Consider the following 27,167-nt stretch of genomic DNA (forward strand, 5'->3'; position numbering starts at 1 on the left):
AGAAACGTGAACTATGGCAAATCAACGGAGACTGTTCTTGTACTCGAATTTGTATCATGCTCATCAGGAAAAGTACGTATACAATGTAGTTCACTTCTATTTTCTTCCTTTTTCCTGCTTAATGGAAAGAGGAAGAAGAGGTTGCTGTTAAAATACTGCTGCCAGCTGACTATGTTTAAGACTTAAAATATCTTAAGATGGGCTTCCAGCCCTCAAAAATATTTCCATTGCTTTGCTGTCTGTGGATTCCCTTTCACGCAACGTTACTTCTTTCAGGAAAGTAAACTTCTGCAAGCATTAACTTGATAGTAACTTACTTTTGGCACCACAGTAACAGCCACTTTGTCACTGTAAATGAGCCTGGCCCCATTGCAGAACCGCAGCAGACACTGTTGGCTTGCCAAGTTTTATTTCATGTTAGAAGGTAATTGAAAACCACTATGTATCTCAATAGTACAACATACAGACTCATCTCTGTGGGGGTAGGTTTGGAACTGTCGAAACTAATGCAGCTACTTCAGTTTTCTGCATCTCAAAGCTGCAGAAAACAAACATGAAAGATGCAGCAGTATCATCATGTCCATTTAAGTTATATCAAAATGCAGAATGTCTGGCACCATTTCTACAAAGAATTTCCCTTTTCTTATACTTATTTCTCTCCGTCAGAGACCCAGAGTATATTGAGTAACAGGGCCCCACTGCCTTGGGCTTTATTTTGGAATATCCAGAACACCCCACATCCAAATACACCACACACGGAATAGATTTGTGACACATTCCATCTCAATGGGCTACAGGGCAAAGCTATGGCAGCTGTATTTGACTGCCACAATAGCTAAAAGAAATGTTTTTGGGAAGAAGGCAAGCCTAGGATTACACAAAGGGCAAGTTCCAAAGATCCAGAATGCAAGTTACGGGGAAGAGAAAGCCTGGAATACAGCTAATATTCTACTAGAAAATACATGAAAGATGGATGTAATCTGTAAAAAATGGGGTATTAAACTAAACACTTTCTTCCTATCAGTTCAACTGCAGCAGTACAACTCTGTCACAGTCTGAACCCTTACGCTGCCATCTGTAAGTGGGACCTTGAGATGGCCAAGTAGCTGATTTTAGGAGGATAAACTTTCTATAAGATTCTTTCCAACCCGTTTTGTTGCCAGTCACCTTCGTAGCATTGTTACCTTTTCCTGATTTCCCATGCTGGTTTTGTCTTCCACATCCATTCACATTCTTTTCCCATCGCAATGTCACCCAGTATTTCACATCCCACCCCCTTGCTTTATCATTTTTCCAGTTTTCATTCTCTTTTTAAGTTTATTCTTCTGCACAGCCTTGAGCTTGCCATTATTCACATCAATATGGGAGACAGAAGGATGTATTGATGGATAGATATGAAGACTGCGGAATCCAACAAGTTAAATTACCCAGAAAAAACAGAAAAAAGAGTTTCCTCTTTGCACCACCAAGCCCCACCCTGTAACTTCTCATAACCTAAATAAAACACAGTGACCTATTCAAAAGGCAAATGTTTATTAGGTACACTGAACTTTAAAAAACTTTCAAAGAATTATGCAAGAAATATATTTAAATATAACAGGTGTTATTGCAATTATGCTACATTACAAAATCACTTTTCTACTGTTGGCACAATCTGAAGACCTTAATGTTATATGCAAGATAATGGTACATTGACTCTGGCACACAGTAAGTGGTCTGCACTTTTTTTGTTCAGATGTCATTTGTACTGCACCAGGCTGTTCTTGAAGACAAGATCAGCTCTTTGTGGAACTACACCTTTTATGTTTCAGTAAATAAAGGAACTGGCAAGGAATAACATGAACTACTGTTTTCCTCAGCAAATAAGGAAAATCAAAACATGATTTCAGATGAAGATAAAATACCATATGAATAACAGTTCAGGAGGTAAACTCTCTTTCCATGGCCAACTAGCTCCTGTTAATCTGAGTCCAAATTGCTACAGGTGCACCAAGAGATAATAGGTCCAGCATTTACACAGATGAAATTAGTAATAGTACATTACGTTCAAGTCTCTTGATTTGCTTATTGCCATGCTGCACCATATTATTGCTTCATATTACGTATATTGAACAAGAGGTTCATGACTGACAAATCAGAGCATTCAGAAATATCGTAGAGGCTATCAACTAAAACAAGAAACTGTACATGTTAAGGACAGGAAGTCAAAGACTAAACTCAAATCCTTTGTCACTGATGAGTGCTGGAAACAAAAAACAGGAAAAAACAAATACTGATTTCCCTACATTAAATCTGCCATAGCACTGTAATAATGGAAGCATTCTAGGCATATTCTAAACAAGAGATTTAACTATTCTAGTTAATGAATGGCAAGATTTATTTCTCAAAGGACATCAACTGTCTGGACAGGAAGACCAATCCTAATAAAGATTAACTGGGAGAAGTAATCCAAGCTCTTTTCCACAATAGATAAAAATATAGGTGAATTCAAGGCACAAGTATTTTCAAAATTAACACGCATTTTCTTTGGAACTAATAATACAAAGTAAGCCATAATTACATTATCAATGTGCTGTACACACGGGCTTTTATGTGCATTACTTATAACAGCACTATCAGAAAATGATCACAAAATTATTCACACACAGAGATGTGCACACATAAACATATGAGCACAGACTGCAGCACTACAGTAGAAAAAAAAGAAACATTCCTGTAAATAGAGTTCTTAGCAAAGTTATCAGGGCTATATACTTTGAGTAACAAGAACTTATGTGTAATATTAGTTATGGAAGACAGCTGATGCAAGGCCAACATGCAGAGAACATGCGATTCACATCTGGTTTGGGGTTGGTAGGAGGCTGCTTACTGTTTTGTGGCAATGCTCATAGCACTGACACAATCATGATAAACTGACCGTGAGATTCATTTTTATTAATGCCACCTGAAATAATTCAACACTGAAGAAACTTGTGTGCTAGACATATTTAAAAAATGACTGCTTGGGCCCCAACCAGATAGCAAATTTCTGCTTAAAAAAATTTCATCTTACCTTGTAGACTCCTTTTCTGAGTATATGTTGCTCAGATTTTTTTTAATCAGGCACAACAAACCATTTCATTTGTACTTTCTTGTGTGTACAAGACTACATTCAGATTAAAACATTCATTTTGCCTCACTGATCAAGTCTTGTGAATTTGTTAATGCTCTTGAACTGGCTTTTGCCACCTTCAGTGGTAGGAAAAAAAACCCCCACACATACACTTGCCTAGTTGGGCAATTAGGAAAAATGAACCTTTGGCTTTCCTGAACATTGCCACTAGAAGACCATGACCACATATGCATCTTCATTGCTCCAACTGAGTTCAGTGAGTTGACAAACATGAAATATTTTTACCACCTGAGTTTCAGCATCTGGAATTGCAAACTTACGAACATCCAGAAAGTCTTGGTTGCAGCAAGCCCAGCCAAACACACAAACCACAAACGCACTGCGTTTCCTTCTGCCATTTCTCACCCAACCCCAATGAGTTTCTCTCTTGTCTCTTTGGAGCTGGACTAAGTTTGTGGCTCTGCCCACCTGCTGAGAGCAACAGCTCCAGCACACCACCATGCCTTGGGCAGGAGGGAAACCTGAAGTCACAGGGAGTGGGACTGCTGCTTATCTTGTCCTTGCAGCTCAAATGAAAGAAAAGCAGGATAAATTGAGTAATTATCTAAGATAATGTGGTAAACTCAACTATTTTGAGGAAGAAGCTGGAGCACTCAGCAGTGTCCTTGCTCTCAAACACAAGTGACCAACAAGCACGAGTGACCAAAGCTTCCTCTGAACCTCTGTCAGGGTGAGCATCTCCTCTTCCTACATCACCAACCTCTCTCAAAAATCTGCAGTGTTAAAAATACCATTTAAAAAGCTTGAGTAAATTATAAGGGTCCATATCAACATAATCTGCATTAAATATACCTGTGCTTCAGAGCGTAGAAACAAAAGCAATCTTTGATGAGAACCACATTGGTGCCAATTAAAATAAAAAAATAACAGTACAACTCTGTGGACCCTTGGTGCTAGAGGTGAAAGCACAGTGCCTAATCCTCAAAACGCTTACCAGGCACATAGTATAAAATGAATAATCTGATGGTACAAATGGAAGAGATTCCACAAATTATGCCTACTTAAGCATTACCAAGAAGGGAGCCTACAGGTAAAACTAAATGATTACCAGACAATGTTACATGTTTGATGGCTGTAAAATGAAGGAATGCATGGTGTATCTAAGAAGGCTACAGGCTGCACTATAATGCAATACTGAAGTTATCTATTCAGAACTTTCTTGAAGCCAGGCTGCAAGGAAGCATCAACTTTCTTTTCAATTAACATCATATTGCTAAGAACAGAAGGATTCAACTCAGGAAGTAGACATCAATATGGAGAAGGAAAACATTTACTCTCATTTCTTTTTTAAAAGTGAAATACTTAAAAGGTAATTATCTGTTTAGTGGAGTGAAATATTAAACAACTCTTAGAATTTATTTTTTAGGTATGACTTTGGAGATACTTGAGCCCCCTTCCCATATATGGTTAGACTGAAGTTACATTTTTGTGCAGGGGTGTCTACTTTAGAGCTACCAACCCTATTACCATTTATGATGGAAATCTTTCGATTATACTAGATTACATTACTAATTTTCTCTCTTAGCCGAGACAAAAAACCCAAATTGCTGCTCAGGCCCATAAACTGCAAGCAGCTAGACATGCGTAATAATGAGAGTTTAAATCTTTGAATTCATCTATACCTAAGTGAAATGCACTGGAGAACAGGTGGCTCAGGAATGCAACTTCCAAATTAATGCATCCTTCTAGAAAAATGGTATGTTTCATTAAACCAAAGTAGAATTGTTCTTTTCTAGTACATATAAAAATATTTGTTCTAACAGAGCAGGCCGTAAGTGCAAATTATTTACAGAGTTAACAAGCAAAAAAAAATTCACTGCTTGTTTTAAGGAAATCATTGCATGAATAACTGCCATTTTAGCAATGCTCCACACATGTAACTGTTCAGCATTGAATACAGGTTCTCAAGAATTGTAAGCAGAAATTTTCTTCTACGTCTACATTTCTGCATTTACTGGTTCATTAAACGCTGTCATTTACAGAATAATAGGTAACTACATAAATTGTTAAGAAAAGACAACCAAACTATAAAATGAATCTTCAAAACCATAGAAAGCAGTATCTTGTTATTTACAGAGCAGTGCAGTATTATAAACACAGATTAAAAGATACCTATACGTAAATGACATTGTTCTACACCTACTGAATAAAGAACGTTTAAAAACAGTTTAGCATGACAATCAACATTACAAGTCTTAACACAAATAAGAAGGAAATCAAAGGAAAGGAGAATATTTTTCGAACTGCATCTCTAATGAAGTGTTCCTATCATTTTTTTACATTTTCATTTACAATGATGGCACAAGTTATATACAGTGTTAGTATGTATCAGTTACTGGGCAATTACCATTGCTATCAACAGACCTTATTCACAGGTACTGGCAGTACCTTTTCAAAGTAACACTTGGTGAGCAGAAACACAAGAAACTTAGAAAAGGATTAAATTTATCTGATTCATTTGTCTTACATTACCAAGGGACTTTCTTTTTAGGGCAATGTGAATTTACATGCTCAGGGACTGACTTCCTAATTACATCGCTGATATGCAAAGATTTGTATTTTATCAGTATTCTTAACATATACAAAGCAGTGTTTGGTATTCAGCCAGAAACTGAAATTTGTGTCCTTTCCTGAGGTTACAAGTTAATGCATCACAAAGTGCAGCTCCCAGTGCTCTTTAAAAGTCATGACCATATGTTACTGAAAACGATGACTCCCAGTTTGGCCATAACTCCACTGAGGGTCAGAATTTCCATCTCATGAAGAAATACTCTGGGAAAACAGATGAAGAAAGTCCAGTGGAACAAATGACGTTCCAGAGATGGTGCTTGTTTTCACCCTCCTGAGCAAGCACGGAGACCAGAACACCGAGGCCAGGGCTGTCTCTGCAGGGGCCTTATGGTTTTTTTTCTGCCCTGGCGCTGACCAACTTTCCTACCGGCTGCTGTCCTCAGAATTCCTTTGAAAGGCAGTTCCTGAGGTTTTTGGTGATTAACAGGAAATTGGTACACAGACAACCCTATTCATTTTCCAACCCTCAAGTGCTATTTCAGTTTTTATGAACTTGTGCCTCAACTATACAACTGTGTACTGGAAATAACGAGACCTAGTACAGAAATCTAGGGAGAACTTAAAAAAATACCTTTACAAAAAAAAAAAAGGTCAAAATACAGGTGCTTCCTAGGCTTCAGAATTATCCAAAACATATTATGTGGGAGTTACCTCATATGGCTACACAGACAGTTGCACACATATTTTTCTGGTGATAGGAGGGACCTTTCCAGAACTTCTTTATCTGTGGCCAAGCAGCTTATACAGTAGTTTAACTGTGCTAGAGTAAGTGATTGTCTGAAGAAAGGCCAAGAAATACTTGGCGGGTACTCTGCCATCTCTGCAGATGAGATATGCGAAAGATTAATTTATAAACTGTAGGGTGCACCCAAGTCCCTACCTCTATCATCAGGTAATTTATAATGTGATTCAGAAAAGTGGAAGAATCCAGAGTTCATCATCCTTTATTCCCTGAATAGTTTAGAGAGACTTCGCAGGGAGCAAAGAGCGAACCCAGTAACTTTCAGACTTCAGCCATACTATTCAAAAAGTTAAAAACAGGGATTCAAAATTTGCTTCACAGATGCATCCTACACCCCAGTGGTCACTAGTTTTCCATGTCATGTAGCCTTGTACTTCTGATGAAGATTTAGCAACACTATGAATAAGGTCCATAGCGTTAAGGTACACAGTCGTTACTGCAGTGTGTTGCACTGGCTCACTAAACAACCAGTTTCTCATTCAGAAAAAAGCATTCCTCAAAGATTCTAATATTTGTCCTATGTAGCTTGTTTTGTTTGGTTTTGTGGTTGTTTTTTTTTAATTCCAAACCATGCATGATCTGACATAAAATCTACTTGGTTAAGCCAAGTAATCTGCTTGTAAGAATGCTGTGCATATGAATTATAACATGAGATTTTTTTAATTGTAGGTAATTATCCTAGATGATTCTTTGGAATTTACCTGCCTGTGTATTTTTCCAATTAGCAGAACCTGAAACACCTTGCAGATACCGCTTCTTAGGACACAGGCACAAATGCTGGTGAAGGCACTTTCCCCAAAAAGCTTCCAAGATTTTAATTACTAATCACACATAGGCCAAACTTTCTGAACACTAGTACAACATACTATTACTGCTCTCATATCAGAGCCCACAGCAGATATAACTGAACTCTGGTTACTGGATATATTTGTAGACTTGTTTTGTAAGTTAAATTAACCCTTTTTCTAAAGGCACAGGATGTAATTTTCATGCGACACTTAGGTAGGGAAAGGGCATTTTCCCACTTCAGGAATCTTTAGAAAAGCCTGTCTTGCAGCAGACCACTGGATTAATTCATGCCATCTTCTTTTTTCAAGAATAAAATTACAGTTTAAAGCCTTTTTCATTATATCTATGAATCGTCACACAGCCATGATATGATACTGGCCTGGGCATGGCTGCTACTCCTGTGATAATGCCTGTTGCGGGGTCATAACAAAGAATAGTGTCTGTGGCTTCACCGTTTTCTCGTCTTCCACCAAGGATATAGATTTTTCCATTACACACAGACATGCCACAATTCTCCTGTTTCAAAATAGACAAAGGAATACATGATTATTTAAAAAACAAGACCTCAATTCCTGCCTGTTACTGCAGCATTGTGACTACCGTTTATAAACGGACTGACCTATACTATTCCCTCCCTGAAAGGGCCAATGCAGAAAGCACAATAATTGGGGAAAGCAGCAGCACAATCCTACAGAAAAGACTTTTTCAGGTCTAAGCCTTCACCACACATAGCTCAGACAAGGGATACAACGGGAATACAGCAGAACACTGTACTTGCCGTTTAAACATCTGAGATAAGGAAAGGAGGAGAGAACAAGGATTTTTCAGAACAGAGACCACAGTAGGTATTATTAATGCAAAAAATGGGAACAAGGAGAAGCATGTTAGAGGAGTAACAGATAATGAAGAGGGATGTAAACAGAGCAAGGGAAAAAAAGCCATGACTAAGAAAAGAGTACATAAGAAAAAGTCAGCTCTGTGTCTTACTTGAAACAAAGAGAAACAGGATTTTATTTCTTCCTTAAAAGCAGGCATGGAAAAAATATTCAGTTAAACAGAGAACACAGATCAAAACAGAGGAATAGAGGGAAGGCCAGGAAAAAAACCCGAATTCCTGTTAAGGTAGATACTGTAGAGTATGTGATTGATGTTTTAAAAACATAGGGAAAGTTAGCTGATACACACACACTTTACTACCAAGGGGACACATTTTTAAATTCTGCTCAACGTTCCACATGTGGAAACGATACAGCTCTTGCTGCTTAAGTCAGACACTTTCTGTGCTATACAGTGGGGTTTTTTCACTCTGTAAAAAAAGCCTTCAATATTTTTCTGTTACATTGAAAGGCTTTAATCAATTATAAGGAAATTACTATCTTCAGTCTAAATTAAAACATGCAGCAGAACTTGACAGAGATCAATTTCTATACAATTAAAACATCATCCATTATGCCAACAGTAACTGCTCTCAAATGAAAGTCTGGACTGGCTAACAGTGACACCCAGCTGAAAAGCTACTGGTTTAGAAAATTCCTCTTCTGTGAGGTTTTGAATTATATAGATGAAGTAAAGCAAGAATGGAATCAGAGACACAATTTTAACAGGGTTAAACAAGTGTATACTCATTTCATGCCAAGAGAGTTATGTAAAAAAATACCTTTCAAATGTCTACAGGCCTTTTAGTGTTAATTACCTGTCTGCTGAATGTATTCTGTACATGCATCCAGTAGTCCTCAGCTGGATCATAGCAGTATATTGCTTTGGTAAGCCCACCAGCAACGTAGATCAGATTGTTTAAAGACACAGCCGTAATACATCTTTTTGCAATAGGGATAGTTGCACGGAGCAACCAAGAATTAGTATCGGGATCATAAGACTGAACCTGAAAACAAATACATGCATTTCAGATTAAAAGCCTAACTGAAATAATAACCTGGAACACCCACACAGGTTATAGAAGGGGAGCAAAAGAAGCAATACCTGGTGGACAATATCTCACCAAGAAAATGAAGTCAATATAAATATAGGTCCATGTATCAATAACATCTATATATGCACTATATTCAACATTATTTTCCTAACACTCAGGTTTAAAGAATTCACAGAATTTGTGAAGCCAATGACAGTATCCATGAGAAAGACCACAGTAACAGTATATTATAGAGTTAATGTTTTCTGTTTTATTTTTTGTATTATAATACTTCCACACTCCATTCAGCAAGAGTTAAAACAGATCTCTGTATGATCTATTTTTAAACCAGTAATAGCGTTTACCATGGAGAGAAGATGCCATCAAATACAATCAACTGACCTTGTCAGAACACGTGTTGTCATCAGGACCACCCCCAATCACAAACAATTTGCCAACACAGCTGGTAACTGCTGGAGAGCTCACAGCTTCTTTAAGGGGAGCCACCTCTGTCCATCGATTAGAAAATGAATCATAACACTCTACACTGCTGAGGCGGTTTTGCCCATCATATCCTCCAACAACATAGACCTGTACAAAGTGGTGAAAATATCATTTCATTTTTAGAGTAGTTACTACATTTTAATATGAAATTAAATTGATTTAAAGCTTCAAGAATCCTAATTTGTTAGGTTTGTGAAGGGATACTTTCCTCAAATTTTTAATTTATACACAGGAAGAGAATAATATGGTCTAAAAATAATAGGTGAAGACTCCCTGGAGAGTTCCATTCAGTCACATGTGGTATGACAATGTGAACACATGTCCAAAGCATGGTGGTATTAATACTGAGATAGAAACTTCCTATTTGAATGGCATTTGTTAAAAAAGGCACTTCTCTGCATTTTTCTTTTTACAGATTACATTCATCAACAGCAGCAGCAAAAGTCCCTCTGAATTTACTTCTGCTTTTCTGTGTTTTGCCTTTTTCCTAATTGCTTACAAAAATATTTCTTCTTCTCAGTTTGTAAACTTTTCTTTGCTTTCCTGTTGCTTCTCTCAAATTTGAGAAGCAGAGCTCATTATTATTCATGTCTACCTTCTTCCCTCCGTTTGCTCCAGCTGCAAGTCTCATCTCTAAGAAGTCCAAGGGACACCACGTGCACCTCTTCCCTAACTTTCATTAATGGAATCCCATGGGCAGTTTGATGTTAAGGCATATATGCCTTCAAAATACAGCAAAATCTCCCATTTCCCCAAAGCATGTATTTGGTTAATTTCAACATAAAACATTAAATAAAAAAGCACAGAGCTGACAATCAGAGCAGTACCAGTTTCTGTTAATAACTGCAGAAACTGTTAAACTTTTTGACAGCACTTTTGAAGCACAGGCAAACCCAGATGCTTCTTTGCTTCCCCAAAAAATGCATCTGGGGGATAAGATGCTTCAATGACAAAAACCCCACAACAAAAAACCCCACAACCTGAGATGTAACATGATTTTCATGTTCACAGATAGTTTCTAACTAATAAAGAACCTAATTGTTTAAAATAATTCTTTTATTTGAAAATATATATATTTAAAATTATTTGATAGGAAATACGAAGTTATACTAAATATGTACATTATGTTTTCTCAACTGTTTTCTTATATACAGCAAACATCCCCACTATAAAAAAAAATTATAAATATACTTCTCTTACTTTACCAAGAAGAACAGCCATTTTATGACGCCATCTGCCTTTATTTAAGGATGCAACTCTGATCCAAATGTTAAGTTGAGAGTTATAAATCCAAACATCTCGGCTATTGATTCTTCCACCTTTAAAAACAAGAATATGCCAAGTTGAATAAATTCATTGTTAAATGAGAAATGTTAATAGTTAACATGCCCCTCTACAGTGGGCAAAGAAAACCTGACATCTTTTTTAGGTGAAATAAAGTTCTATCTATATTTCTATGCTAGACTGAAAAAGTCAGTTTCAGTGGATTTCAAACATGAAAACATACAGTGAGTTATGTGGGCCTTTCCCAGTAATATGCTGAGATAACACTAGATTATTTCTTGAGATTGAAATGCATTTTAACAGCTTTTGCCCATGGTCTTCAGATTTCCTTTAGTGTCACTACCTGGATGAGACACTCAATCTTAACCGTTTATGGGCCTCACGGCACATTCCTAACGCTAGCTGTTCTTCTATCTGGTTCATGCATGCACCTCCTTTGTTTTACACTGTTCAAATGATACAGGTGCTACACATCTGAGACGACAACTTCCTTGGTTAAACTAACACATGGGACTCTGTGTCCCCTATAATTTACCCTTGCTAAAAGACTGAATCAGAGGTAAGAACATATAGCTATTGCTCATTTCACTGCAAAAGGCTGGTATAAATGGATCCCAAACTCAGGCGCTAAAAGAAATTCTCCATTTTACATTCCCATGATGAGAAGCAGCATTAACTTTTTCTTTGGGAGTTTAGGCAGCCATATGATACAAACAAGTTGCCAGCAACATACTAGCGCTGTGGTGCTCCTAGGCAACTGGTGTTTTTAACCAGCACACAGCACATTTTGTAGCAGAGAAAATGCTCCTGGGAGAAGACTGCTTGGGATTTTTTGCTTCTAATTTTTTGCTTGTAATTTTTCCAAATGTTGCTGCAAACAGGCCACTACTATATTTTAAAGCAGCATACTTAACAAGCATAAGCTAATCTCCTTAAATATAATTGATATCCTGGACTCAGTTGTAAAAACTGCCAATTAATACCAAACAAAAATCCCAGAAAACACTTTTGTCTACAATAAGATTGGTTTGGGGCTGGTGTTCACCATTTACATCAGAAAGTGACTTTCAGTTGAGCTTCTGTAAGTTCACAGTAATAAGATCTGCCACACTACTTTAAAAAAAACAAAGAAAAAAAAACAAAGAAAAGAAAGAAGTCTTAAATTTTTTAGGATTATTCACCTGAAACAAGAATATCATTCCGTAGAGCACACACTGCATACTCAGACTTGGTAAACTCTGGAAGTTTAGCCAGTGACTTCCACTCTCCTGTTACAGGATCGTAGCACTCAGTATATGGCAAATTAAACCCTCCAACTCGTTCACAGCCTCCAACAACAACTATCACCTCAGAATAACCAGTTGATCTAAAAAAGTGAACACAGAAAACTAAGATGTAGAAGATATTAGTACATGGAGGCCAAACAACATTGTCTTCAAAACCGCATGAAAATTGGAAAATTTACTATTTAGCACTAACTTCTACAGCAGAGAAAAAAGAAAAAGGACTCATTTAGCAAATAGAGGTTTTCACTGTTTCCAGCTGTCTCATTACACAGCAGGTTGCCACACCGACAGGTGTTCTGTGTAAGTGGTGGAGTTGCACTGCACAACATTCTAAGTAAAAATCAAATAATTAAAAAATACAGAAAGCCCTTACTCCAATAATATTTTTCCTTTGACTGTGTATATAGAGATATCAGAAACAGAGTTCAAGCGAGGCCTGAGACAATGACATGAGCAATGTTTCACAATGAAACCAGTCCCCATGTCCCCTGCCCCAAATTTTACAAAATTCATAGTACTTTACATTGCTTAAATATTAAAAAAGTATAAAATGTTTTAGGTTATTTCCTGAAAAAATAAAAGCTGAAGGCATATAGTCACCAAAGTAAGTGTAAAGAAAGAGACCGTAGAACCAACGCATAGTTAAAAAAGTAAAAAACAGGCATAGCGATAGAAGGAAACATTAAGGAATGCTGAAATAAAAATTCAAGCCTAAAAGAAAAACTAAAACTCAGTGTGAAAAAATCAGGCATTAGACAGTCTGCAATGTACGCAAATACGCCTTTAAATTCTATTCCACACACATTCTCCTTCTACCAACCTGATGCTTCTGCATTATACATATTCACAGCAATAACGAAACTTGTTATATGTTAATCCACATTTGAACCTAGAGAATCAACCAACCATCTTCGACATGCAAATCACACTATGACCAACTTTTATTCCTCCTCTCAAATTTATAATTTCTTGGGAGCATTTATCAAAATTCTTTATTTTCCAGGCATTTTTAGATTAAAGGATTCTGCAATGATATAGTTATTTCAAGAACTGCTGTCTATTAATTAAGTAAAACTGAATGCAAGATTGATTTTATTTTCGGTTAGCCTTTTTGTTGTGTTGTGCTTTAAGTTTGATCCCAATATGAATGGACATCTCATTCATACCACTGCTGAGTACTGCAGTCCTCTCTCCAAGAAACAACAACAAAAAAAATTACTTATGACTGCATTTGAGATAAAAGTTGCATGATCTGTCCCCAAACTTCTTAACATGAAGTTATGCACATATTAACTTATAAATCCTGATGACATTTTCCCCATTTTGAAACATCAGGAATAAAACCAGTTAGCCCTTCTATCTCCCTGTCACCACATACCATAATTTAAATATACCATATATATTTCTACTCAGAATATTTTAAACAGGCAAAGGCAATGCTAAATGATAAGATACTATAGGGTTATATAATGAAGATACATATCTGAGGAAGCATACTTACACACCTGAACTAGTCAGAAGAAACACTCTCTTCAGCTGCTCATGCTCGTTCCTGGTTTCTATGTATTTACTGTTATTGGTTTTTGCTTTTTTGAGGAACAACTCTGAAAAGAATCTCTCAAAGGATAAGAGAGGGGAAGTTCCTTTGCCAGCAAAGCATTACCCAGGAAGACAATTTCCTTAAAAGCAAGATACTCATCTCATAATTTGCCTTAGAAGCAAGCATTTGCTCTGATACATTTGAGTATCAGCTAACTGTATGTATGGAAGAGGTTTGTCTGTTGATTACTTTCTAGATTAGAATCAAGACCTCCACTTAGTTACTGAAACACTTACTGTACCGGATTATCAATCTTTATTTTAAAACTAAATGGACCAAAAATCTTGATTGGAGAGGGCTCTTTATGAGTTGCTATGACAGAGTTTTTCTCTTTAACAAAAAGATTAATTTAGTACAGTATTTCAAATCCACAAAACCCCCAAAATTTTCCCAACATTTTAGTACCTATATATACCCATATCCTTTCTTCAGTTAAGAAACATTTTCTCTGTTACATTTTCTTGAAGGAGTCTTGCACTGTATAAGTTTTTAAGTTAGTTCCAAAAGATTTTTTTGCAAATGACAGAGGGCACATCAGTTAAAAAAAAAAAAAGTGGGAGTACACAAAAAGAATGTATAGGTAAAGGCTAATTCCAGAAAAGAACTAAGGATACATTTGTATGGAGATTAGAAAAAGCTGTGATCTCAATCAGTGGTACAGAAAGTCTTCCTTGCAGCCCTCAGCAGAAATGGTGTGAGCAAAATAACAGAGGTGAGCTAAAACAGGCACTAGAGAGATTTCAGAAGACACCCCCCCCATCAGGAAGAGGTACACAAAATGGAAAGGGGGAGTGGAAGACAACCAACAGTGACATACAATCCCCTGCATTCCCAAGAGCAGGTTTCCAACAGGTCCTGAGTTACATACAGACTTTTAGACAAGGTCAGAACACCTAACAGCACAGTGTCAGATGGACAGAAGAACTTTCAGTAGTTCAAAGGGATTACATTCAAAACCATTTTAAATTTGGGAGACAAATTACAGGAATTCTGGTACGTCACCACTTTTTTTCCCCCCCTGTTAATTCACTTTTGGTAGTAAACGGGTAACAGACAGAAATGTAAAGTGAAATAAAAATTCATCTCCTTGGGGCAAAAATAAGGAACTACATTAAAGCTTCCTAAAGGCAACCAAAAAGGATGTGTTAAAATGTATGAATGTAATAACTTCTGACTAATTAAAGAGAACACTCATGTCTTTTTATCAGACAGCTTAACAGAAACTGTGTGACTGAAGAATTCATGGGTACATGGAAATCTGAAGACAGTTTAAAGCATACAGTAGGAAGAGCCTGTTTTGTATATGGAAACGTATTATTGCTCACTGCTTGATCTCAGCTTGGAGATTTGCTGTACAACACAACTAGCAGGGGACAAGAGAGACTTAAAAGGAGCACGAGAGACAGCCTCAAGATGTCACTATGGTGTTGGAAGTACATAACTGAAAAGCTCTTTCAAAAAGACTCTGCATTTGTCAACAACCGTTACACCACATTTATTTACTTCAGGTAACTCTTCACGGGCTTCAAAAAGAAAAAAAAAGTCAACTGTGAATTGCAATCCACACTGTTCTTTAAAAAAAAAAAAAAGGGTAGAACCCACTTCACCCATAGGTGCATACATACCCATACAAGGAATCACAATTAATTTCCAGAAGCTTCAGTAAAAACACTGGTGTGGGAATTTCTGATCCTGCAGCCTGTCTCCTTTTAGAAACAGTTTATATAAAAAACAAGGAAGGCAAGAGAGAAGGAAAAGAGCTCCCCAGCATCCTCTCTTCCCCAGTCCCCCCAGAAAAGGTGTCATGAAAACAAGGGGGAAGGGGGACCTGGTAACTGTTTTAGAACATGATCTTTTTGCTATAGGCAACAGAAACAGACAGGCAACAGGAACAAATGGCAAAGAACTATTCCATGAATGTAATATAGAAAAGGGGAAAAAATTCCTGCTGGGAGGCCTGCCAGTTTTTCTCTTTGTAAATGACTTCTCTTGTTCCTGCCTACTCGAATTCACAGTGCAGTTCAGTAAGCTCAGCAGTAAAACCAACAAAATCCACAAAATCCCAAAACACCGCCCCACCAGCTTCAGAAATCACCTGTATTAGGCAAGGTACTTCATTTACAAACTGGAACACTACACTGAAGTTGTTCAGATTCTCAAGTACATACACACCATGCACTTCGACAAAACTGTTAGGTCTGAGTGTATTTGCTTTCTTCATCAAATTGGGTAATCAGTACACAACACACACCACACCAAATACCACAAGATAGAGCCTCCCTCCAACCGCTCATGAAATAAGGAGGTCTTTGGTCTGAATTCCCGTAGCCTCTCTCCCTCAGGCTCAGACTCAGGGTATAAAAAGCCTCTGAAACTATCATTGCACCAGTTTCCAAACTGCCATAAACCAAAAGCTTCCAGAGACCCTTCATGGCACATACAGCTTCAAAAACCTGGCAGCAGGGCTGCAAGGAGTCTAAGAATTTCTTCTCTCTCGGCAGGATCTATCTCCAGGATTGAAGACTGGAAAGCTACTAATGGGGCAAATACTTGCCAATTATTTCCCCCTGCCCCCATAAGAAAGCCTTTAACACATGCCAAAAAAAATAAAGGTTCCCTGCACAGTCACTGTACAACAACCACATTTGACTAAGAGTAAACAAAGATGAGTAACTCCTAACACAAACTGTTTGTCCAGACCAGATCCTTGCCATCACTTTAATATAATACATGATTTTATAACTCCAGCTTAAATCAGCTGGAGTTAACAATAAACTATCATGTCAACTATCACGTGGAGGTAAGGCTGGGAAAATATTTTTCAGGAAAAAAAATCATAACCACCATTGCTCATAAATGCCACTAATGGACTCTTCCTCATTTTTTCTTGCAACTTCAGTCACCTATTTGTGTAACGCATTATTAAGTAGCAGCAATTCTGAATTATTAAAATGTCACAGAATAAGCATGAAATACTTCAGGAACTGTTTCATAATTCTTTAAAAATGCAGTATTTAGTTTCTTTACAGCTAAGAACCTGTTGTTCTGCTGTCTATTGTCTATTACAGATGGAGTAGTGCAAGGATTTGTAAAGTATTTGTGATGTAGCAAGTGAATGCTCTGAATATATATCCCCATCCACATTCTTTACAGTGTGCTGTACACTTACATGACTTTGTTATAAAAAGAAAGAAGGTTGGGAAAGGGAACGGTTTACCTGCTATAGCACAGTAAGTTATTTTCAAGACACTGCTATTGTATGAAATAACTTAAGATCTCACCTAGCAAACATTAACCTTTGGAAAATATTTTACTTGCAAGGTAATGTAACTTCACTTACCTGAACAGCAATAAAGTGATCTGTGCAAAAAGACTCACATACATTTTCAAGACATGTGTGAGCTTCACATGTTGGGAGGAAGTACAGAAGTGTAACTATAGTGGCTCCAGAATGCAAAATAAAATATTCTGCAAGGTAATTTTTTCTGGGCACATGTATATCAAGCATCTGTACATTGAACTATGTCCTTCTCCTACAGAAATAAGAAGAAAAAAACCAAACAAACCAACTTTCCTCACCTGCGTGGCCTAGTTCTGGGAGACATCATCTCATTTCCAAGGATATGGTATCGCCTGGCTTCATGCAGCAGCTGATAGCATTCTGGGGAATTCTGAATCAGCTGGTCCACTTCCACAGTCTGAACAAAGTAGTTTGGGTGTAACAACGGGAGCCTGACATGCGTCAGAAGTTCATGCAACACTGGTCTTCGCAAGTCAACCGCCCGGTACACCCAGCGCATGACAGCTTCAAACACCATCTCTTCCTTACTGATCACCAGTTCATCACTGCAAATGTAATCAATAAGTTCATCCTTCCCCAGTTCGAGAAATTCTTCATGCTGGGACACATCCTCAAATGTCTGCAGCGCAAAATTCCTGCACTTGGTGAACAGTGTCTTGAGCGAGTGCGTATCTGCAAAGCGCTGGATTCCCAGGCAATTGCAAGGATCCAGCTGTTCTTCCAGGAACTTGGCACAGGCGTCACGCAAAACACTGATCTGAAAGAGACTTGATGTTTCAAAGAGATACTGCACGTTCTCTGTAGTGATTTTCACCTTGCCAGTGTATACATACTGTAAAAAGCAATCCATAGCTTCGGCAAAAATGCCATTGATCTCCACTAACATCTCTCTACTTTCTCTATGATCGTTGCAGAACATAGCTCTGAAGTAGCTGCTGCAGGCTGAAAGAACTGCTCGATGGCAGGGAAACTCCCTTCCCTCCACACAGATAATAACATCTGTGAACAACCGGCTGTCTCGAAATTCATTGAAGATCTGGAGAATGCTTTCAGCATGGGATGATCCCGAGGAGAAGTCGAAAAACTCAGGGCCTGACAACGATTTTGGGTCCATTTCAAAAACTTTCCGCTTGGTTGCAGGGGAATCTCGTATCCCACTATCCTCTCTATTCAGTCTGCGTCCCAATATTAGTACCATTGTTACATCAGTTGGCTATAGAGTCATTGAGAAAAATTTGCAGAGTTTCTCCTTTGCAGTGCTACAGTCTGAAAAATTAAAACACTTCAGTATTCAGTCTGGTATATTCTTAATTCCATCACAAGAATTAGACAAGATACTTGTTTGGTCACTCTGAGAATTAGTACAATGTTTTACCTTTACTAGGAGGTGACACAGAGCAAATTACCATGCACCTTGCACAGGGCAATGCAGTATTATCTGCTACACGTTAAATACAAAATATACCCACAGAACAGGTGTTATGGATGGCAAGTTCTGGATGTCCCAGCACCACTGGCATTGCATTAGCGTTCAAGATAAAAAAAAACTAAGATCTCAGCTCCAGCAAATCACCCAACTGACAGAAACCAAAGATTTCCCGGATAAAGATCCAGAGCTTTGGCTTTTCTCATTTTTCAGTGTAATCCTCAATTCAGCTGGAGCCTCCAAGTACTACTATAACAGCACTAGTCAAAAAAGGAAAAAAAAAAGACTGAAATTTTCAAGATAAATTCAGTTGAGAAATCACTCCATTGTCATTATAAAAAGTCTACCATAATGAAGTCTTAAAATACTTGTGTTTAACAACATTAAGTTATCTCAATGAATAACCTTGACTGTAAATTTTCACCTGTTCATTCCTAGCATCTAAAAATTACATATAACCTAAGATTCAATTAAAAATGAACGTAAACTGCTAGCGCACAAATCAGAATGAAGAAAGAATTACATTTATTTGTGTAAAACTACTGAAAGTAAGAACCAAGGGCAACTTACTGAGGACAGGGAGATTTTCTGTTTTCCAAAGTACTACTAGCAAATAATTCTTAGCAAAACTTTTTGCTCACGCACTTTCCAGTTTCAAATACATTAATGTATGAAGTTCCACCCAGCATGCCAACACACACTTCAGATTATGAGAGCACTGAAGTTGCAAAAATCAAGTACTCAAATGTTAGCATATGCCAATATTAAAGTTTGTAGGTGAAGAAAATGCAGCTGATTTCGCAGACAGTGTGTATTAGAGGTAATGTGATCAACCAATCTAGCAGTAATAGGGCTTTTTGCCACTCCTGAGCTTTAAAATTAATTGGATGAATGTCCACCAAAATATACTGAGGCAACAACAGGCTGGGCAGAACGCCCTCTTAGGTCTGACATAGGTATCATTCCAAATGCATGTAGCATTTATTTGCATGTCTAAGAAGAACATGCACTGAATTATTTTAAAGTTTATGGACATTTTTTTCATGCTGCCAAGAGGTTATATTCAGTTTCCTTCATTCCCCACTTACACAGTCAGTAAACATCAACTCCTCACAGCAATTTCATTTCCTGACATGCTAGCATCTTTAGAGCTACAATTACCCAATCCAAGTCTGGCTACATCATCGCTTAATATAGAACACAATGAACACGCTTTTTTTCAAACAGGCATTTTACACAGGACCTTTAAAAGGCACCATCTTAACAAAGAGCATGAAAAGAATACGTGTTCTACATTTACTCATTGAGAAAAAAGGTTTTAAAACTATCTTTTTCCATATAAAATTTTTTACACATATTTACAAGGTAGATTCTTGGTATGGCTCATTTACCCTACAAAATATTTAATTTTCATTTGAATTAAAATGGAATCAGTTGTCACTCTGATGCCTGAAAAACACTGTTGCAACAAGCCTATCTAATAACATTGTTTCAGATAGGCATAACTAGACAGTCTAATCTGTAGCTGACAATCTATCCAATGTATTTCACAACCATTTTACCCCATAGTGATGCAGGCCAAATAAAAACCAAAACCAACAACAACCACCACCACCTCACCAGCTCTGTTACTAACACTCCAACCCTTACATTTAACTTTATCTGCAATTAATTCCACACTACTCAGCATGAGAAAAGTGGGCAGAAATGAAGCATCAGCAGTAGAAAAGGGAAATGTAACAATGAAAATATAAATATAAACCCTAAAAGCTTGATTCCAGTGTCACAGATTTAAATCAGAAGAATTTCACTAAAGCTAATGGAGCTTTTCCAAAGCAAAGTTAGCCTGAGATCAGAGACAAGACACTGGCATACTGCATGAAAGGGCAAAACACAGCAACTAAGTAAAAAAAGTTTCAAGATTAAATCTTTCTCATTACATGAGAAGTTAAGACTTAAGAAGACACTACATTATGCAATCACTAATAAATGGAAAGAAGGGCTCTGGGTTAAGACTGCCCACTGAAGGAAGCAGTATCTTCTTTATGCTTGGAACAGCATGAAGTTAGTGGTCAGCAAATGATTTTTTTTTTTCTTTAATGTCCTGATGGTTTAAAGAAATGGGAGACTAAAAAAAAATAAAAATCCATGGAGCAGAAACTAATCAAGGGGACAAATATTGCAAATTCAGAAATAAAAGAGTAGAAAGGAAAAAGAATTACACTCCATTGCAGAAATTACTGCTTTTGAATATACTATGCTTCAATTTCTATTGAGTTAATGACTTCTGTAGGTTTGCTTAAGCAAAGTAACTTTGTAAGACTATCAGTAACACTATCACATGTTCAGCTCTATCAGACACACATACGTCCTTCTCACAAATCTTGCTTTGGCAGTTTTAAAATGTCACCACCTCCAGCTGCCTGCCCCATGTTTCAGCCCCAAAGCTGGAAAGGCAGAGGGGAATCCATGCCTGAAGCTGAGCTTCTTAGTGCGCAAAGGAGGAAAACACGCACAAGAGGATATACCTGTCTGCACCTTAAGTGTATATAAAGGCACTTACACATGCCTACAGACTCTGTACTATAAACACCAATCATTTAAAGATTTTAACACTGAGATCTCTTCAGTAAGTTCAAACGAAGCAAAAGAAAAACAAAAGAAATTTTCCCCAAAGGCAGCTATTGGAGATTATTATATAAAAAAAAATAAATACAAAATGCATCGGATTGCTTGCCTGAGCAAGGGTCAACAAGGATGGACCTTAAGCAAATCAGAGCCTACCCATTCAAAAAACTGGAAAGGACAAACAAATCATACTTTCTATCAACAGGTTTTAAAAATGCTTTACAAATGCAGACACAGCTCTGACATGGATGTTACCTGCACATGCACATCTCTAAATTAAGCTGGATTCACTCGAAGATCTGGTTCCTGTTTCCTTAATCTATATTGTCTGTAGGCTTGCCTACACAAGATGTTCCTCAGAAATAATCTAAGAGCCCAATTCAGAGACCAGTAAATGAGGTCTATAAAATGTTTGCCCTGACACCTTCTATCAGTAAATCCTCCTATGCAAATTACTTCTATGTTGCACTAAACTCCTCCTTCCTCCACTGCAACATCCTCATGTATTTTACCCCTCCTCCCTTTATCCACAGCTCTGGCAACTTTCTCGTAGAGCTGTTTTTCTGTCACTTCTGCGTCACAGAGCTCCTTTGGTCCGTTAGCAGAACTGACAGAAAGCAGCAGAGGAAACACGCGGCCAGGGTCGGGGTGAGGCCCTTCGGTAGCACCCAGTCATCAGGTGTGCCTGAGCTCTGCCTTCAAAGCTCACCCTCAGGGTGCAGTTTCACGAGTACCTGAAGCTGAGCTGGGCTTCTGCTGCTGCTGCCAGTGGAGGTGGCTTCCACCCTGCACCCACTGTCGTCGTGTCACGTCAGCACCAGCACTTGCGTGGCGTGGCCGGACCAGTGACCGTCTGTAAAGGGAGAAAAGGAGGTGCTGGAAAACGGGCCGCTACCCTGGGGAAGGGCAGGAGCCAGCAGCAGGGTCCCAGCACAGCCATGTGGCAGCCCAGCATGCTCCGCAGACACTGCCTGCGCGGCCAAGCCTGGCAGCACCAGTCATGTCTACTATTACCTGGTACGGTATTAGTAACAGCACCCCCGAGGTAACATGACCAAACTCAATAAAGTAAATGGTATTTTCATTCGGAAGCATGGGAACTGTAACTCAGGTTTGGCCCTGGTTATTTTATTTGTGTGACCTTAGATAACATAATCTGCAGATGTGCTTCATGTCAGACGTCTGGTTACCGCAGGAGTTGGAGAAAACAAACTCCCAGTTTTATCTACTGCAACACACTGGCTAAACCACAACACGTGCTCTAGGTTTTTTTTTTTCTTTTAAAGGAAGAGAGAGGTAAAAAAAAAGCATAACCTTTCCCTCCTCCAAAAAACCCCAAACACAGCATTTTTTTTGCCTTCCTGTTTCTTTGTGACATAAAAAAAAACCAAAAAGTTGTTTTAAAGGACTTTTTTTAAAAAAAAAAAATCTTGTTTTACAATAGAAATTGAGGATTTCAATGCCTTTAAAATGAAGGAGGTCTTTAAGAATACCGAATAACTAGTGAACAAGAATTCAAAGTGAACAAGCTGACTGACACAGTAAGGAGTTAGTTGCACCATATAAGTGTTTTACTCTAATGCAAGTCGCTATTTTGATAAAAACCAATACTCTGAATGCCAAAACTCAATAGTAATCAAGCTAATGACACACACAAAAAAGCCCCAAGTGCCCTCAAAAATCACCCAGCAAAAACAGGAACTGACTTGGACATGAGACTCACAATTACTAAGTAAAACAAAACAAAACCAAGCAGCAGAAAGGAACACCTTTAAACTGTGCAGAAGTCTTTAGGTAACCTTCTTGTAAGCGAAAAGGTCACCTAAAAGGGCACTGCATGCTCTCATTAACCTGTGGGGAACAGACTGTGAAAAAGTCAATGTTCTTCCACCTCAGTTTCACTATCATCTTTACATATACTCCGATTTTGTTTAAAAAAGCCCAACAAAAGCCCCCGTCATTGCAGACATCCCGACTATGTGTTTCAAGGACTTCCAGGGGGTTCAGCCATCTGCCTGTGAATCTGAAGCTAACAAACAAACAAACAAATTGCAGCAATCAAACCGCGCAGTAACAGCCAGGCCGAAACCACAACCCACTGAGATTCTTTTTACCTACAGGAACAGGAATTTCTGCATACGTAATGACGTGAAAATTGGACTGACACGTAAATATGTAGGTCTGAAAGCCCATGCGTTGCGGTGGATCCTACAGAGCAAGGCAACGCGAAACGCACAAAACAACCCCAGGAAAAAAAAAAAAAAAATTAAAAAAAAGGCCGGGGCATGCGAGGCCGATGGCGTCCTTAGCGGCCAGCCCTTCTCCCGCCGGTACTTCAGCACACCCGACCGGAGCCCAGCCCGCCAGCGCGGGCGCGTCCGGGGAAGGGAAGGCCGGCGCTGAGGGGACGGACGCCCGCGGGACTGGAGGCGGCTGCATCGGCACAAAATGGCAGCGCCCAGCAGGACGCGGGTCCCAGCCCGGGGGAATCATCTGTCCCAGCACGGCAAAGCACGCGGGGAACAACCGCCTCCCGCGGCCGCCCGCCAGCCCCGCACCGCGGGTACCGGCCAGGCCGGGCTTTAACGCCGGCGCTGCAGCGGGCCGGTCCCGCAGCCGCCGGGAGGGCCCGGGCGCTCTGCACCTGCGGGCTAGAGCCCCGAAGACGGCAGCAGGCCGGGACGCCCCCCCCCCGCCGGGCCAGCCCGGCCCCGCCATGGCAGAACGCCCGCCCCCCCCCCAAGCCAACGACCGCCGGGGACGAGCGAGCGCGCGCGCGCACAAACACACACCCACGCCCCCCCAGTTGACACGGTGCACATGCGTAGAGGCACCGGCTCCCGGTCCGCCGCCGCGCGCACGCGCGCCCTCCAGCTCACCTTCACCCCGAGCCGCCTTAGTGACAGCCCCCCCCCCCCCGCACCCTGCCCAATCCCCGTGCGGCCCCGCGCCGCGGCCCCGCCTCCCCCCGCCCGCCCGCCCAATCCGCGGCCGCGGGGTCCCCCGCCGCGGCCGCTGCCGCCGGCCGGGGGGCACGGAGGAGACCCCGCATTACGAAACCACCGCGGCAGGGCCAGGGGCAGCCGGCGCCCCCCAGCCCCGCTCCGCCCCGCCGGGACGGGCGCGCCGCCCCGCACCGCCCGCCGGGCCCCGCTGCCCGCACGCGGGGACACACACACACACACACACGACACGCACAGCCGACAGGTCCCGGGGCACCGGCGCTGCCGACGGCCCTTCCCCGCCCTGGCACCGCCGCGCCGGTCGCCCCGCGCTGTCCGGCAGGGCCGGGGACGCGCTGTCCCCACCGCGGCGGCTAACGGTCCCGGCCGGCCCCGCGTCGCGGCCCCGCAACAGCCGCGCCTCGGCGGAGCCCCGCGCCCTCCCCGGGGGCTCCCGGCCCGCCGCGGGGGCGGGGGGCCGCGCCGCCACCCGAGCCCCGCGCCCGCAGCGCGGCCCCACGCCCCCGAGCCGGCCCGCTGCCCCGCACTCACAGCCGGGAACGGGCCCCGCCGCGCTGCGCCCCGCGGGAGCTGCTGCCCCGGGGGGGGTCGGGTCGGGTGGGGAGCGGTGCGGTGTGGTGCGGTGCGCTCGGGCCTCTCCACAGCCGCCGGTCGCGCTGCCAGCGCCGCTCAAAACAAAGGGGCCGGCGAGGGCATGTGACCGCCGAGCCACCGCACATGATGTCACGGCGGCGCGGCTCGGCGCGGCCCTGGGAGCTGTAGTCCCGCCGCCCCGCCCGGCCCCGGCGCCCCGCCCGGGGACTTGGGTCCTGCTGCCGGGCGGCGGGGCGGCAGCCCGGAGGCGGCTGAACAAGCGGGGTCTGCGCTGGAGTAGCGTCCCGCGAGGAACCGGGGACAAACGGCCAGAGGACACGGAGGGGGCGTGAGAGCCCCCGGCGGCAAGAGGGCTGCAAGGCGGCAGCGTTTGCCACTGCCAGCTCTTGGCATTCGCCTTCCCTTTCCTGGGACCGTGGGGGGATGCCCGCGCGCACGCAGGCCTCCCCCCTCCCCGGTATTCCGGACTGGACCCTCACCGTGAGCACCAGAGCTGCAGGTGAGGAGCAAGTGGTGCACGGGGATGGCACCTTTCACGGTGATGCTCCTTCATGCCAGCTCTGGGGAACCCAACCAAAAACCCCCAACGGGAGCCATCTCCCAGAGTAAAGAAAACACCAGGTCTCTGTAGTTTTTCAGTCTACATGACCAAAATAGAAACTATTACAAAAAAAAAAAATCAATCAAAAGAGGATCTTTGTTTACATGAGCTACAGCTTCACCCAATTAATACTGAATTTCCAACCGACAAAGCTTTTTTGCCAGTTCCTGTTCAACAGTAGCACAAAACAGGGTGCCCCTTTCCCTGCTAACCAGAGAAAGGCAAGGTTACTTTTAAGCTGGGACGCAAAAAGCGCTGCTGTGGCAGCTGGAGGTCGCAGTGGTGGCAGCCAGTCAACTGCAAATATAAAAGTAGGACCCTGGTGTCATTGCCATGCAATTTCAAGAGCAGGTCTGAGCCTGTCCTGGAGCCCAAATTCACTTCATATCCAAACTATTTGGACACCGGCCCGTGCTCCAACACAGGCTGATGGAACATGCCTGCGAGTATGGAAATTTCTTTTTGCTCTGCCCTTCAGCATAAGCAAACTTGCAAGTCCATACTGCAGAGTAGTGAGGCAAGGGCAGGGACATGTATGCCTAAATTAAGTTCATTACCAGGTACTAAATGAGGCCTTATGCAACGTTGTGGAGCTGATGTAGGCAGGTAACTGCCTGCATTCTCCTTCCTAGAAGGATGACCTCTCCCTCCTGCCCCTTACTGCCGAGGGAAAGGAAGAAATACCAATTCTTCTATTAGCAGCCACCTACTTTGCTCTCCTAAATGTTAGCTATCAATCCCAGGCGTAATATATGTTTACCTTTTAGTGAACCTACACAATCATCTGACCTCAGGATATTCCTTCTTTTGCCTGCTTAGGCCCTCCCCGGGAAGCATACACAGCCTTGTGCTCTTTGCAGTAGCTGATGGTGGTCCTTCACTGTAACTATTAGAAGACCATCATGTGCTCAGGACTCCGGGATTGATCGTCTCTGGAGCAAACCAGTCTCAGATTTTCATAGGCTAAACGAGCTCTGCTTTTCCCTGGGGTCAGGTAAATTGCAGCTTTGCAAAACAGGTAGAATTCCTAATTAAAAGGCTAAGTTGCTGAAAATAGACTGAAAATGTCAATTGATTCCGGTATCTAAATTGTTTTCATGAAGACCTTAAACAATTGAAACCTTCAACCATTTTCCTGCCGAGCTAAAACTTGGAACTGCTTAATAGATTTAATAAGAAGTGAGATCGTGCAGTCAATTTTTCATCCTCTGGCTGGAAAAGCAAGAAGGACCTCAAACAACAGAAACAGCAAAGAGAAAATCAGCAGACAGTTCACCTTGTATAGTCCAGTTGCGTTGCAATAACTTATTTCACCCACTGAATATAAAAAATATTAATAAGTCTGAAGTCTTACTTGTTACAACGACATGAAGTCTAAAAAGTATATGACCTAAGAAAAATATTTTGCTTAAAATAGTTCTCTTATCTGATATAATCTCTCATCTGCCCCAGTCCTTTGGGTCTGTAACTCTTGAGGTCAATATGACTATGTAGAGTTCACTTCAGAAAACATAAGCGGGATTAAAGGAATGAGACATGGGACGGAAAAAAATTAAAAAGAGGGTCAAGATATCTCTGAATTGGCTTGAAGGAACTATCTGAAGGGAGTATGTTTACTCCAATAAAAACTGCACGTGGCAAAAATACCTTGTGTGAAGCGGCTAAATGGAGCATTTAAAAAGAAAATACTAATTAAAAATACTCACTGAGCAATCAATTGTTTCATAATGTGCACATGTATGCATGCAGTCACATCCAGGCACTTCCAGTTCTGAAAGCCAACGTCACCGAGGATGT

General features: G+C 41.0%; 1 protein-coding gene across 7 annotated transcripts; it reads right to left on the minus strand.

Moving 5' to 3' along the window:
- Positions 1-1,514: 1,514 nt before the first annotated feature.
- Positions 1,515-27,167, minus strand: KLHL24 (kelch like family member 24). Of its 7 annotated transcripts, none has more exons than XM_075031978.1 (8): positions 27,077-27,167; positions 21,947-22,065; positions 17,437-18,424; positions 12,153-12,337; positions 10,888-11,006; positions 9,586-9,774; positions 8,968-9,156; positions 1,515-7,790 (listed from the first exon to the last, which is right to left on the minus strand). In XM_075031978.1, the coding sequence occupies exons 3-8, from the start codon at positions 18,354-18,356 to the stop codon at positions 7,590-7,592; spliced, it is 1,803 nt and encodes a 600-aa protein (XP_074888079.1). In that variant the 5' UTR covers positions 18,357-18,424; positions 21,947-22,065; positions 27,077-27,167; the 3' UTR covers positions 1,515-7,589. The 7 variants fall into 7 exon arrangements, with proteins under 7 accessions (XP_074888079.1, XP_074888078.1, XP_074888082.1 ...); XM_075031977.1 differs by lacking the exon at positions 27,077-27,167 and adding an exon at positions 24,707-24,872; XM_075031981.1 differs by lacking the exon at positions 27,077-27,167 and adding an exon at positions 23,331-23,865.

This window comes from Buteo buteo, chromosome 7 (genome assembly GCF_964188355.1).
Source record: "Buteo buteo chromosome 7, bButBut1.hap1.1, whole genome shotgun sequence".
Classification (NCBI taxonomy): Eukaryota; Metazoa; Chordata; class Aves; order Accipitriformes; family Accipitridae; genus Buteo; species Buteo buteo.

Coding starts and splice junctions, on each gene's coding strand:
- KLHL24 (XM_075031978.1), bottom strand. CDS start 18,356: ATGGTACTAATATTGGGACGCAGACTGAATAGAGAGGATAGTGGGATA. Junction 9,775..10,887: donor TGGCTGTTCTTCTTGGTAAA/GTAAGAGAAGTA, acceptor CACTTTGTACAG/GTCTATGTTGTTGGAGGATA. Junction 7,791..8,967: donor AGAATACATTCAGCAGACAG/GTAATTAACACT, acceptor ATTTTGAAACAG/GAGAATTGTGGCATGTCTGT.